Source organism: Chrysochloris asiatica, unplaced genomic scaffold (assembly GCF_000296735.1).
Source record: "Chrysochloris asiatica unplaced genomic scaffold, ChrAsi1.0 scaffold00058, whole genome shotgun sequence".
Taxonomy (NCBI): domain Eukaryota; kingdom Metazoa; phylum Chordata; class Mammalia; order Afrosoricida; family Chrysochloridae; genus Chrysochloris; species Chrysochloris asiatica.
Window position 1 is genome coordinate 2,314,647 of NW_006408576.1, and position 16,107 is coordinate 2,330,753.

The 16,107-nt window shown below is 37.1% G+C and overlaps 1 protein-coding gene across 1 annotated transcript in view; it reads left to right on the forward strand.

Annotated features, from left to right (window-relative positions):
- The window catches only part of SNTG2 (syntrophin, gamma 2), a 624,924-nt gene that overhangs the window by 97,124 nt on the left and 511,693 nt on the right, over positions 1 to 16,107 (forward strand). The window contains exons 4-5 of the mRNA XM_006863995.1: positions 1,013 to 1,069; positions 1,179 to 1,236. Of these exons, the coding sequence (XP_006864057.1) occupies positions 1,013 to 1,069; positions 1,179 to 1,236 (115 nt within the window). The remainder of the gene's footprint in view (positions 1 to 1,012; positions 1,070 to 1,178; positions 1,237 to 16,107) is intronic.

A 16,107-nucleotide genomic window follows, 5' to 3' on the forward strand; every position in this document is an offset into this window, starting at 1 on the left:
GTGCTGTAGGATCAGCACTGGACCATGAATCACAAGGTTGACAGTTCAAACCCACCAACTGCACCTTGGAAATGCTATGCACATTCTCTATGAGTCGTACCGATTTCATAGGACTTAACAATAATGAGTGTGGCGCTGAGAGTTAATGCGCCAGACTGCAAAGCCGTTTGAACTACAAGGTCGGCAGTTCAAGCTCACCAGCTGCTCTTCGGAAACCCTATATAGGGTCGCTGTGGGTCGGAACCGACTCAACGGAACTTAAGAAGAATAAGAAGAACAATAATGAAAAAAATTTACAAATTAAACCTGTTATCCTGGGGATGGGGATGATTCCAACTCATAGCAACCTTATAGGACAAAGTAGAACTGTTCCATAGAGATTTAAAATCTTTAGAGAAGCAGGATGCCACATCTTTATTTCACGGAGCAGCTGCTAGAGTCGAACTACCCACCTTTTGGTTAGCAGTCAAACACTTATACCAGTTAGCTTCCTGGATACCTGAAGAAAGGTCATGAAAAAAAAAAGACAATTTATGATTAATACTGATTATTATAAAATTGGCCTAAGCATAATTGAACTAAACTGAGAAGTATAGTGGAAATGGAGTTAGTTTTTAAATTAGTAGACAGAAAGATTTTAAAAGAGAGAGTACCGGGCTTGCATTGTAACTTGCATATTTGATATCTTGGAGAACATCGGCAAGTCATTTCACTTGTCTGAACCTTCATCTGTAATGTGAAAATAATTTTTCAGTCTTGTAGGGTGTTAGTATGACTTTTAAATAATTCATGCAATGAGGTTTACTTTTGTCAGTATCTTTTTTCTATCTGTACAAGAGAAGATTGAAAGTTTAAAATATTGTCATTAGTATAGTATTTAACAGTGCTGCTTTGGAAGTATATTAAATTTATGTTTTATTTATTTATGTTTAAATTAAGAAGTTATAAAATCATCCCCTGATAGTGCTTTTTAACCTAAACGTAGTGTTTTTTTTTCTAAAATTTTTTAAAGCACAGAACTGTTACGCTCCGCAGACAACCTATTGGTGGCTTGGGCCTGAGTATAAAGGTATGAAAATATTTTTTACTATTCCTACTTTTTCTTTTTAATTTTTAATTTTTAATTTTCAGTAAACCTATAATAATTGCAGCTATATTCTGTTGACTCTGTCTTTCAGGGAGGTGCTGAACACAAGGTCCCTGTTGTCATATCAAAAATATTCAAAGATCAAGCAGGTAAAAATAGCCAAAATGATTTATTATGTATTGCAATCATTTGTAAGATAATATATTATTTAAAATTATAAAAATTACCAAGCATTTATTTCCTTGATTATTTAAATGTACATTTTATTTTGGTGATTGCATCATATTTCAAATGGGTTTTAATCCCTCGTATGACACTTCCCTTTTTTCATTTTTACTGATTCTCCAAGCCATTAAGAGAGATACTAAATCATGTTTAATGTATCAAGTTAGCCTCCAAAGATATTGAAGATTCATTGGTTTGCAGAGTGAAGTTTTCTCGGGTATACTTAAAAAACTGAGGGGAATTTATTATGTAGATGGCATTCAGTATATTAATGTGGTATAGATTTTCAATTTATTTCAGATTTTTAAAAATAATGGTCTTTATGCATAAAAGGATAACAAACTTATTGTAGAATTATAATATACCACTTGTTTTGATATTTGATAATTGGCATTATATCACCTCTACTGACTAAATGAAACGTAGACTATGGATTAATAGTCACAAAAAAATAGCATTTACTGAGTGCTAACTATGCATAGATGTGGAAAATAAGGATAGGATTTCTAGCTACACACTGCACTATTAGGAAAATTATTGCCATAAAAAGTATAAGATAAAAAGAAGAAATAGAGGCAAATGTTGGCAATTGATGGTGCATGGATGGGATTGTAATCATTGCAATGAATCAAAATATGATTGTTTGAGTGCAAAACCAATGTTCTGCCATATAAACTATCACTCAATTTACAATAAAAGCTTTAAAACCAAGTAGAATTAGTTGTCTAATAGAATGGCATATATCTAGCTAGCTCTTAATAGGATTCTCAGTTTCCCCTGTGGTCAGCTCTTTTACTACTCACTGTCCAGTTTGTCTCAATATTATTTTTCCAGTTTGTCCTTCTCCCCTCCCCTGCATCAGTACCTCAGTTTGTAACAGTTGTTTTTATGATCATCAAGTTGATTCTAATTCACTGGGACCTTATGTGTGCAGAGTAAAACTTTGCTCCATAGGGTTTTCAAGGCTGTAACCTTTCAGAAGTAGATCTGCAGTCATCTTCCAAGATAGCTCTGGATGGGTTCAAACTGCCAGCCTAGTAGTCCATTGATTAACCCTTTTGATTTGGCCTGACTTACCTAGGAGCACATTGCTGTGGATATGCAAACAACTGGTGGTGGTGGTAGAAGGAGGGCATTCTATTAATTTATGCCTTCTGCCTGATAAGAAAAATTCTAATAAGAGGAAAATGAAAGAGAAGGTTTTTTTCTGGAAGAGTTTGAAACCTGAATGGGGAAAGGAAATTATGAAGGAGCCACTGATGGAGGTGGACTTGGTGTAATAAATCATACTGAAGAGAAAATGAGGCTTATTGTATCCTCCATTTGACTGTATTTCTGAAGGTTGATTGGCCCACGTTCTATGGAAACATGCAGGATTGGGGTGCAGAGTGGACAATAATAAACTCATATCTTTTTGTGAAATCTTTCTTACTCATTTTCCTCAATTTTACTGTAATCATAACCCTGATATCTGTGCCATGGCCTTTTACTTTCCTATGTACAAATGTATTACATTACTACCACAATCAAAGCGAATGTTGGGAAAAAAATTATCTTCAACCTATGAAATATCTCTCATCTGGAGATATAATTAAATTAATGGTATAGGATGACTATAACATTGAAGACCCATAGGATCATTCCTAACATTCATAACCTATGACAATAGTTAATGTCAGAGTTAATGTCATTTTTGTTGTTGAGAGATTCTTTAAATGGAATGAGCGTTTTCCCATAACAACTTTTAATGCATTCCTGAGGACAAAAGGTTTTAATAAAATGATTCCCCACCAAATTTGCTTCTACATAAAGACACATTTCACTTAAAGGACACGTAGGAATCAGTTTAGCAATACTTTATGTTTGACCCTTTCAAAGAACGGCACAAAATCTGCCTTTAAAGTTTGCAACAGAGAAGATTATATTTAATCAGGGATTGAGAACTAATGAGCCCATAAGCATACTGTCATCATCTATCTGCCTTAGGGAAAGAAGCCTCCTCTCAAGGAGACCTTCTCCATTTGTAGGTTAAGGAAGAAACACAACTTCCTGACACATCTTAATACTGTTTTTGGTAGTAAAACAAAATAATTTCAGTTTTACAAGAAAAAAAAGAGTTTTAATTATAAACATAAATAGCTGAAAAGGTGAAATAGTTTCTCAGGTTTTGGAATTGTCTTTTTTTTTTTGAGCTGTTTAAAGCATTTCAGAATAGACATTAGGATTAAATTGGACTAAAGTATTTCTGCTGTATATATCAAGTGTTATAATTGTAAAATTGACAGGCAATGTAGAAGCTAAGTGCTCCAGTGCATTTAAAGTCAAATTCTACAAGGGAGAAATAAATCGTTATTGAATTAGATATGTGTAATTACTTCTGCACCACTGTAAGCCATCTGGTTGACTGATTAATGATTGAAAAGGGAAAAAACAAAACAAAACAAAGCATTGCTGTGGAGTTGATTCCAATTCATAACAGCCTTATGGAACACAATAGAACTGTCCCATAGAGTTTCTTAGGCTGGAGTTCTGGTATGGCGCTGTGGGTTAATGCACTGGACTGTAAAGCCAGTTTGATCCACAACATCAATGGTTCCAGCTCACAACTGCTCCTTGGAAACCCTATGCAGGGTTCCTATGTGTTGGAACTGACTTGATGGTACTCAACAACAACAAATCTTTACTGAAGCGGACTAGGACCTCTTGACCTCTTTTTCCTGCAGAGTGATTGATGGGTTCTAACCAGAGACCTTTTGGGTAGTAGGTAAGCGCTGTAACTACTGCACCACCATTGTTGTTGTTGTCGTTGTTGTTGTTAGGTGCCATCGAGTCGGTACCAACTCATAGTGACCTTATATGCACAGCAGAACAAACACCGTACAAGAATTGGTGCATTTGAGTTATGGTGTTGGAGGAGAATATTGAAAGTGCCATGGACTGCCAAAAGAACCAATAGATCCGTTTTGGAAGACGTGCAGCCAGAGTGTTCCTTGGAGGCCAAGATGGCCAAACTTCATGTCTCATACTTCAGACATATTGTTAGGAGGGACCAGTCACTGGAGAAGGATATCATGTTTGGTAAGGTGGAGGGTCAGAGAAAAAGAGGAAGACTCCCAACGAGATGGATTGGCCAAGTGGCAGCATCGATGGATGTAAGTGTGGCAACAGTAGTGAGGTTGGCCCAGGATCGGGCACCACCATAGCTCCTTTTAATTGAATAAAAAAAGAAATGTTCAAATGCATTTCTGTTTCTGTAATCTTTGGGAAGATTCTAATATGTTATTTCATAGTATTTATTTGACTCATGGAGAGGAATATAAGTTTTAGGAAAGAAGGAATAAGCAAGTCAGATTAACCAACTGATAAAAATAAAAAAGGGATTTTATGCTCAATTTTGAAAGAAAATATATTGCGCATAAAGAGGGATAAATGGGTTAAGGAGGCCATACATAAGACAGCCTAAAAGTGAAAATGAGTGAGTTTGTAGCTTTAAGAAAGGGGTGCCAAACCTATTTCAGTGTGTCTTATCTATCAGTTTGTGAGCTGAAGAATATAGCCCAAGCCTAAGTAGCCATAATTGGGTAAGGGTGATCAGAGGTAATTTCTTACCTATTCCTGGTATTTACAAATTTTTAGAATTAAGTTGTGCTGCTGCAACTTTCTTCTGAAATTAAGATTTTTATTTCTAGCTGCCTATTCATTATTGGCTAGAGAAAGATGAGACTTTCTGTTCCTGCCAAAGATTTATAAGCCTCAGAAACCCTATAAAGGATCCTTATGTGTTGCAACAGACTCTGGGGCACTTAACAACAATAAACATCCATTATTGACTTCATAGCAGTGGGCTTGGTTTAATGTTTGGTTGTTGCAAAGGTTTTAACACTTCGCTACTAAAGGAATGGTTCTAGTCCACACAGACACATCTTGGAAGAAAAACCTGGTGATTTACTTCCCGGTAACTCAGCAAATAAAAACCCTATGGAGCACAGCACACTAACACACATGGGGTTTCCATTAGTTGGCGTAAATCTGACAGTAACTGGTTGTGGTGATTAATCATCTTACCCCGGATTTCCCAGAAGTAGCTCAAATTCAGTAAATCTTAAAATGAAGCCATCATTGTTCAACCACATCTAGTCTCATTCCTGTCATTTTTAATTGTTACAATTACCTAAACCTAAAACCCTATCTCCCCAATCCTATTAATCACCTTAGGTCTTGCCCGTTTATTTAAACCTCTCCATCATCAGTATTTTATTTCAGGCCCCACGAGTTCTTGGGGGATAATTACCTAACTGTTCTCCAAGTACTCTAACCTATTTCCTTGCTACAGTTCACACAAGAACTACTTCTAAAGTTAAGGTGTGTTTCAGATACAACTTTGTTGTATTTAGGTATTGTATGATAACCTATATGCAAGTCATTCATAAAATACCTCAATGAAATGTGAGCTTTTAGAGATCTGAGACTCGGCTAATTTATTTGATATCATCAGTCCCTGGTTGGCCTGACTTTCTAGGTGGAAGTGATGTAGGGATCTGTATATGAGGGTTAAGCATGACGAGAGAATACAGAAATTTAGGGTGTTTATGTCTCATGATCTAAACCATGCCTTAAAATGTGGGGATAAAGGCAGACTACATATCAGTTGAAATCCTGGTGTGGCATTGTAGGATAAGCACTAGACTACCAGCCACAAGGTAGGTGGTTAAAACCCACAAACCTCTACTTGGAAACTCTATACAGGTTCACTGTGATTGAGAATTTACTCACTGGCATTTAATGACAACAACAAACATACCAATTCTCAAACTGATCATAGAGTAACCAGATGTGTTAGGAACACAGGGAAATAACGAAATCAGTATAAATGATTAGTAGAAATGGGAATCCTTACAAATCATAAGAGAGAAAGTATCTGCATGTTACTTTGGTTTTAAAGATTCTGGATATGGGTAGGTATTTAATCATCTCTAGAAGAACCCTGTACAGAGTCAGTAGGAGTTGGAATGATATTTAATAACAATAACAGAAGAAAGGCCCAGATATATAGGGACTATTCTTCAGCTCTCATTCTCTTAACATGGAAACTGGGGAAGTCAATAAACCAAGCAGTCCTCCCAGCTTCATATTTTTGACAAAAGTGATTGTGAGCTGTTAGATCAGAACAGAATATAAAGCCACATATTCCTTCCTTCAGCCATGAATTTAGTCAACCATATTCAATAAATAAACTCTATGAATAAGAAATATGCTGTTCTGACCATCCACCAGGAAATAATATGAAGCACTTACAAATATAGAATTTACTTTCCACAGGAGAAAACATCCAATATACAAATATATAATATACTTTCAAATAATGATAACTTTTCTGCAGACAATTTTCCAATATTAGAGAATTTAGAGTGATGGAGAATCAGTATACATATATATATTTATATGTATATAAAATACAGTCAATGATAATCTTTTTGAGAGTGACATTTAAGCAAATGTTTGTATAAAATAAGAGAATAAACTCTCAGTAGATTTTTAGGGTGAGCATTCTGAACAGAAAGAAGAAGATGGGTAGAGGTGTTTGTATCAGAGCCTATTTATAGAGCAACAAAATGGAAATCTATAAAAGGACACAGAGTAAACTGGTACTGGGGGGCTGAAGGAGGGAGTGATATGGAAGGAGGATAGAACATCAAACAGATAGCACATTATTCATGGACTTGAAGTCCTTGGAAACAATTTGGAATTTTATTCTGTAAGCATGTGAGACTTGAAATCATAAAACGAGATCACGGTACATTGCGCTTAGGTGATACTGGTAACTTTGGAGAATTGTGGAATAGACCATCAATTGTTCCAATATAAGTTCAGGCTGAACTGAATAAAATGAAAACAAATCCACAAGCCAAAATTAGACCTTGAATGTATTCCACTTTAATTTAGAGATCATCCCAGGAACAGATTTGATATAATAGACACTATTGACCCAAAACAAGAAGAGTTGTGGGATGACATTAAGAACATCATCCAAGAAGAAAGCAAATGGTCAAATGAAAGATGGAAATGACCACCATGAAGGTCAGAAAAGACTCTGAACTTGCTATCTAATGTAGATACACTAAAGCTAATAGAAGAAATGAGGTTAAAGAGTTAAACAGAAAATTTCAAACGGCAGCTTTACCATATTGTGAAAAGTACTGCAATTAACATTGACTTACAGGTTTCTCTTGTGTTTACTCTTTTACTTTTCCTTGGTCTATATTTCTTGGTCTATGTACTACTATTTGTTGTTGTTATTGTGGTTGTTGTTGTTAGGTGCCATCAAGTTGGAACCAACTCATAGCGACCCCATGCACAGCAGAACAAAACAATGTCCGATCCCGGGCCAACCTCACTACCACTGCCACACTTGAGTCCATCAATGCTGCCACCAAGCCAATCCATCTCATTGAGGGTCTTTCTCTTTTTCTCTGACCCTCCATCTTACCATGCATGACATCCTTCTCCAGCGACTGTTCCCTACTGACAATATGTCTAAAGTATGAGAGACGAAATTTGGCCATCTTGGCACTCTGGCTGCACTTCTTCCAAAACAGATCTATTTGGCAGCCCATGGCACTTTTAATATTCTCCTCCAAAACCATAATTATTGCAGTTAGGTGCTAACAAGTCAGCAAGTCTATAAACACCAGAACCAAATACTGCCCCATCCTGTGTTATCCTCACCATTGTTAAGCTGGAGTTCATAACTGCTGCCACTGTGTCAGTCCATCTTGTTGGGGGTCTTCCTCTGCTTCGCTGATCCTCTACTTTAATTAAACATGATGTCCTTCTCCAGTGGTTGGTCCTTCCTGATAACATGTCCAAAATATGATAGATAAAGTCTCACCATCCTGGCTTCTAAGGGGCATTCCAGGACCGATAACGTTTGTCCATGGCACTTTTAATATTCTTAACCAACACCATAATTCAAAATCATTAATTATTCTCCAGTCTTCCTTATTCTTCATCCAACTTTCCCATACATGTGAGGAGATTGAAAATACCTTGGCACCTTAGTCCTCAAATTGGTCATTGCTCCTGACCACTTTAAAGAGGTCTTGTGCCACAGATTTGCCCAATACAATATGCCATTTGATTTCTTGATTGCTACTTCTATGAATGTTGATTGTGAATCCAAGCAAAATGAAGTCTTTAACTGATTTCACTTTTTTCTCCATTTTCTGTTTCTGCTGTGTGTTGCCAAGTCAAATCTAAGTCATTGTGACCCTGCATAGGGTATCTGAGATTGTAGGTGATAATGAGAGCAGAAAGCTTCATTTATCTCCCATGCAGTGACTGGTGGGTTAAAACTGCTGACCTTGCTACAAACAAGTAAGCTATTCTGCCATCAGAGCTCCTGTTTCTCCATTTATCATGACGTTACTTATTGGTCCAGTTGCGAGGGTTTTTGTTTTATTTACATAGAGGTGCCATCCATACTGAAGGCTGTTGTCTTTGATTTTTTTCAGTAAGCCTTGGAAGTCCTTTTCTCTTTCATCAAGCAAGGTTGTATTATCTGCATATTGTTGTTATTGTTGTTAGGTGCTGTGGAGTTGATTCCAACCCATAGCGACCTTGAATAGGGTTTCCGAAGAGCAGCTGGTGAGCTTGAACCACTGACCTTGCAGTTCAAACGGCTTTGCAGTCTGGCGCATTAACCCACATTGCCACACTGGGACTCCATAGCAGGTTGTTAATGAGTCTTCTTCCAATCCTGATGCCACATTCTTCTTCATGTAATCCAGCTTCTAGGATTATTTCCTCAGCATACAGATTGAATAAGTATAGTGAAATGATACAACCATAGTGCACACATTTTCTGATTTTAAGACATTCAGTATCCCCTTGTTCTGTTGTAAAAACTGCTTCTTGATCTATATATGCAATGATCTGGAATACCCGTAGTTAGCATTATTATCCATACTTTGTTGTGATCTACATAGTCAAAAGCCATAGCTTAGTCAATAAATCACAAGTAAAGACCTTTCTGGTATTCTCTGCTTGTAGCTAAAATCTATATAACGTGAGCTTTTGTTTTGTATTTGTTTTTCTTATTTTGAGTTTTGCCCATCAGCAATTGAAGGTCCTGAAAGCTTTGTTCCATTCATGTCATTATGTTCAATTCTAAATTTAGGAGGCAATTCTTTCCTAATCATATTTTGAGTTCCTTCTAGCCTGAGGTTCTCATCTTCTGGCACAACAACTGAGAATGTTCTGTTACTATTCATAATGTTTTCATCTTATGGCACTATATCTGACAATGGTTTGCTATTGTATTTCACAATGATCTGCTGGTTTTCATAATGTTTTCTGTGTCTACCATTCCTTTTCCTAGTCTTAGTGTGCAAGCTCTGCTGAAACCTGCCCACCATGGATGACTCTGCTGGTATGTAAAATACCAGTGGAATAGCTTCTAGCATCGCAGCAGCGCGCAAGCCACGTGTCTTACTTATATAGTGCTGGTGGAACAGAAATACCACCAGTGGATGGCTTTAATATCCAGATATTTATTTTTCCACAGTTTATGAGGCTGGAAGTCCAAATTTAGAGTGCTGAGTCTAGGGGAAAATGTCCTCTTTGTCGGCTTTGGGGAAAGGTCCTTGTCTCAGCAACTATATGTCCTGTATTCCTTGAAGATCTCCATGTTCTTTTTTAATGTTTCATTGTGAATTATATGATAGTTTACATGGGAGAACATTAGTTTTACATTCATTCTATAGTAAATCGTTCATTGCCATGGTTATAATCCCCTCCATGCATCATCAACCAACCAAAGGGTATACCCTGCAAGCCTGCCTCCTACACTAGCCCCCCACTCCCACTCCCCAGTCTTCAGCACACAGTCGCTCTCCCTTTCTGGATCTAAAGTCCCCAGCTGCTCCATTGCTCCATGTCATTGTCTCTGCTCCCATCTCGGGGATCACTTCACTGCTTCTCTGGGTAGGTTCCCACTCTTGGCTCTTCTCCGTTGATGGTCCTAGGGACCTCCGCTTCTAGAGTGGAAAGTTAATCACTCCCTTCCTTGCTATAAAATGTCTACCTTTACATTTCCAACCCTCACAATCAGTCCTGATAAAAATTATTCACTATTGTATCACAAGAGACACATCTGCATTTCATTTCATCAGCTCCGCCTAGACAGATTGGATACTACTCACTGGAGATTCTGCCTTCCTCCAGGCCCCTGGCTCTATGTTCCCTCTTGAAAGCTTATAAGCCAGTCACTTCATGCCTTTGTAGCAACTACCCGCCCTCCCCCCCATTTTGGGTAGCCAATGTCCAAGTTAGATCTCCATATTCTTGATATTAATCTTCCCCTGGATCTATGAACTTCACAGTACAAGGACACCAAGCCCACAGGACATGCTTCACTCCAGGTTCTTTTATCTTTGTGATTGTAGGTTCTACCTTTGAGTCTCTCTCTTTTTATTTTTTTTCACATAAAAGGTGTATGCCTCATCTTGGGAATCTCGTTGGTGATTAATGGTAGAATCATTGTTTGGCATTGTAGGAGTAAGTACTGGACTGCTAACCAAAAATTCTGCAGTTCAAACTCATTAGCTGCTCCTTGGAAAGTCTATAAAGGGTTGCAAGGATCTCGGGTAGCATAGCAGTTACGAATCAGGCTGCAAACCTCAGGGTCAGCAGTTTGAAACTACCAGCTGTTCCATGGGAGAAAAATGAGACTTTCTGCTCCTGTAAAGATTTACAGCCTCGGAAACCCTATACAGGGTCGCTATGAGTCGGAACTGATTCCACGGTACATAACAACAACAACAACAACTGACTCAAAGATATTAAGCAGAGACGACAACAACCATTCCACTGCGGGGGGTTCCTGCCCTCCGCGGGGGTCGTGGAACATGAGCGAATACGCGGAAATGTCGGGTGAAGAAATGAGTACAATTCGAGAGGCTTTTCAACTTGCTGTTGCTGTCTGGCTATGCTCTAGCTTCTGCTTCCTGTTCTCTTTGCTGTCTGCTCTCTGCTGTCTGTTCTCTCTGCTGTCTGCCCTCTGCCTTCTCCCTCCTGCTCTCTGCTGCTTCCTCCTAGCTCTGCTCTACCTCTACCTCCTCTTGCCGCTTCTGCCAGCCCAGCTCAGCCAGTCTTTATTTTTTATACATAAAATTACACAGTACATGCATTGACACTTTTATCATTTCTTGAATTATTACACAGTTAGTCACAACATTCTTGCACCTGGTCATTAGACAGCCTTAACAAGAATACTCTGTGATGTTCAGACTGACCTTCATGTTCTTTCCCAGTATGAGATAAAACGGTTTCTTCTTGTTTCTACTAATAGACTATAAACTTTCTATCCTACATAATGTGCTATTATTTTTATAATAAAGGTATTCATTAAATCACTTAGAAGCTATGTGACATAAAGCTCAACTTGGCTAATTGCTGCAAGAAGTATAGATTATTAAGTCAAAACTATCCTTCACTTAAGTTCATTATTTTCTGCTTATTTACGCAGGTGTTTGTATGTAGGGGTTTGTGAATTCTAGCTAGTGACTGATTGTGGTGAGGTTTATGGGGGTAGATCAGCTTGACTCTAAATGCTTATCTGCTTTTGTGGCCTCACAAATGCAATTATTTAGGTTTTCTATGAGAAGGACTAATTTACACAATTTCTCTTTGTATTCAATCCACCAAGGCTGAAAGCAATTGCTGCTAAGCTAGTTTTTCCTAAGGTTTGTAGAATTCATAGTGAAAGGTTGCGAATATTGCCAAATTATATAGTTTTCTAAGTAAAATTAAGAATACTCTATAGAGAAGGTAGAAAGCAACTTCTGAGAGCTATCTGTTTGGTCAGACTACTCTACTATTTACTGGACTGCGTCAAGCAGCAAATCGAAGCTGTCCTCTAACCTCATCGGCCGCTCCCAGCAATTCCACCATTAATCTTCCTATTAGTTTATTACATCAGATCACATCCTGGGGGATAGCTACATCTCAACTGTCAAACCTCTAAGAAACTTGACCCAGTCAAGTTGACACTTTGACACAGAACCTTAACTATCATATCACCACAGTAGGACAAACTGACAGGCAAGTGGTAGCAACTCTTTTTGGAACTGTCCAAAGTATTTTCCAGAGTGGCTGTAATATTTTATATTCCCACCAGCAATTGATGAACATTCACATTTCTCAACAACTTCACCAATACCTGTTATTTCCTGGTTTTGTTTTTAGATATCTCTCTTGTTTATTGTTGGTTTTGACCATTACTGTTTTAAGGGAGTGAGGTGGTTTTCATTTGAATCTCTCCAATGGCTATTACCTTTTGCATCTATTCATGTGCTAGTTGGTGATTTTGGATTTACTCTTTGGTTACTCTTAGAAATCCAATTACTATTTGGATTTACTCTTAGATTTGTGTAAGAAAAATCATGAAAATGATTTTTCTAAGACATGATTACAAATTTAAATTTCTTTATTTCTTTAAATACTTTATATTATCATTATATATTTCTTTTGCTGATTTTTGAACATTCAGATTTCATAAATATTAGATAAAATAACCATGAAATAACTAACCAAGTATCAATTCTCTAAATGAAGAAATGAATGTAACCGTGAAAACTATGATTACGTTCATTTCTTCATTTAGATCATCAATGTTTACTGAGTTATATGTGCTATGTCCTGCACCTGGTGGCAATATGCTGTTGTTTTTAAGTGCCATTTAGTCAGTTCTGACTCGTAGAGACCTGTGTAGGTTTTCCAAGGAACAGCTGGTGAGCTTGAACTGCCAACATTGCTGTTCAAATTGACCTTGAAGTCTAGAGTATTATCCTGTAGTGAATAAATTGTCTAGGATCTTGCTTTCATTAAGTGTACATAACAATGGGGGACAACAGACAATGAACTAAAATGCAATTAAAATTATGACAGGTATGGCTATGTATAGCACTTCGAAGAATTTTAGTTAACACATTCTAAGTTCTAGGCATTAATCATGTGTCCTTCAACTACTCTATGGAATAAGTACCGTTACCATAATTTACATTTTACAGATAATGAAATGAAGCAAAGACACATTTAAAAGAATTGACCAAGGACAAACAAATGTCAAATAACTCAAGCAGCCTGTGTTCAGTGTTCATACATTTATCTGTTATACTGTACTGACTCTCTTTAAAAATTTAGAAAGAATCAATACAATAGATTTAAAACATTTATTTATTATTTCTTCACTTTTATACTTGAATTTTCTTTAGTTATTGCTATGCCAATATTGATTTTTACTAGAGGGTAAGTAACAGTTTGATAACTTCCTGGGGATAGTTACAGTGAAACTACCATATTTATTTAAAAAAAAAAAGTATCTTTTCAGTCTCACTAACCAACTAGGTTACAAGGTCTCTGTTCTCATTCATGGATTGTTTGAATATTGATTATACAACTATTTGATTTTTTAAAAAAATCCATTTAAAAATAATATGTTGTGAAATTTCTTTTTTATAGTTGACCTTCCTTTGTTAAGTGAATAATACTCCTATTGTGCTTTGATTTAAGTTTCATAGTTTTACAACTTCTTACAGACTCTTGATGTGGTGCTATAGGTTCAATGCTGTACTGAGAACCACAAGGTCAGCAGTTCAAACCCACCAAATGCTGACCCTATACAGGGCCCCTATGGGTTACAACCTACTCACTGGCACTTAACAACAACAGTATACCTCTGAGAAAAGAAAAAAGGATAGAGGTTTAATTGTTAGTTCTAGCTTGATAGGTTTAACATAAGTCACTGTCCCTTTATCTTTATGTATTTCCCTAACATTTTAGCATTATAAAAAACTGTCTTTTCAGCACTGGGTAGCAATGTATTTGGTTAAGAAATAAATTTTAATTTATGATGATTTGAAGAAATAAGGGTTTATTTGTCTTGCTTAACAATAAGTAAAGCTGTCTTCTGATTTTTCCTTTTTTTTTTTTTGCTTTGCCATCTTTAGCTTGTGAGTTTTAAGCCTTATGCTTGTTGCCCATATTTTCAAAATGTGTGCTATCTTTCTAAACAACATATTTCATGTAGGAAAGACATTCCATGTAGGAAAAAAAGGGAAAAAGAAGAACTATTCCCCAATAAGCTTCATCTTATTATTCACAAAGAATACTCTCCTAGCTAATCATCTTATAAACCAGAACTGACTGAATATCTCAGATAGAAACAAGAAGGGCATGGATTTATTATAACATACCTAGACAATCATGGTCATGCCTTGTTGTTGCTGTTGTTAGGTGCCATTGAGTCAATTACAACTCACAGCAACCCTGTATAGGGTTTCAGAGGAGTTGCTGGTGTGGTGTGAACTAGCGACTTTGTGATTCAAACCTACCTTATGTTCCAATGCATTATACTGCAGTGCCACACCAAGAATCCTTACATATAGGAAGCTGTTGTTGTCGTTATTAGGTGCTGCTGACTTATAACAGCCTATACACAACAGAATGAAACAATACCCAGTCCTGTGCCAGCTCTGTAATTGTTATATACTTGAGTCCATTTTTGCTGCCACTTTGTCAATTGACTTCTTTGGGGATCTTTCTCTTTTTCTCTGACCCTCTACTTTATCAAGCATGTCTTTTTTCAGAGATTTGTCCTAAGGAATGTTCTGACTATACTTATTTCAATATAGATTTATTCTTCTGGCAGTCTTTGGTACTTTCAATATTCATCTCCAACAGCACAATTCAAATGCATCAATTTTTCTATGGTCTTCTTTATTCTTTAGCAAACTGTCACATGCATATAAGTGGATTGACAATATCATGGCTTGGTGCACCTCAGTACTCAAAGTGACTTTTTTGTTCTTGAACACTTTAAGGAGGTATTTTAAACAGGTTTGCAAATTGCAATAAGTCGTTTGATTTCTTAACTGCTATTTCCATGTGCAGCCAGAGTGCTCCTTGGAGGCCAAGATGGCCAAACTTCGTCTCTCTTACTTCAGACATATTATCAGGAGGGACCAGTCACTGGAGAAGGATATCATGTTTGGTAAGATGGAGGGTCAGAGAAAAAGACCCCCAAAGAGGTGGATTGGCCAAGTGGCAACATCGATGGACTCAAGCGTGACAACAGTGGTGAGGTTTGCCCAGGATTGGGCACTGTTAGATTCTGCTGTGCATAAGGTCACTATGAGTTGGTACCAACTCGATAGCACCTAACAACAACAACAACTTCCATGTTGATTGTGTATCCAAGTAAAATGAAGCCTTTGACAACTTCAAACTTTTCTTCGTTTATCCTGATGTCATGTATTGGTTCAATTGTGAGGATTTCTGTTTTCTTTACATTGAAGTGCAATCCATTCTGAAGGTTGTAGTCTCTAACTTTCATCAATATTTCAAATATTCTTTCCTACCAAGGATGTGTCTTTTGCATAGTGGTGGTGATGGAAGTGGTGGTATGCTGTAAATCTTTACAGGAGCAGAAAGCTTCATCTTTCTCCTGAGGGGTGGCTAGTGGATGAGAACTGCTGACTTTGCAACCAATTCATAACCCACTAAGCTACCAGAGCTCTACCTACATATTTCAGGTTGTTAGTGAGTTTTCCTTCCATATTGATGGAAAACTCCATATAATCTACTTCATCAGATGATTTTCTCATCATACAAACTGAATAACTCTGGGGAAAGGATGCAAACTTTTACTGATTTTAAAACAGTCAGTATCTATCCTCTTGTACTTTTTGAATGACTGCCTCTTGGTCTATGCACTGATTACTCATGAGCTCAATTAA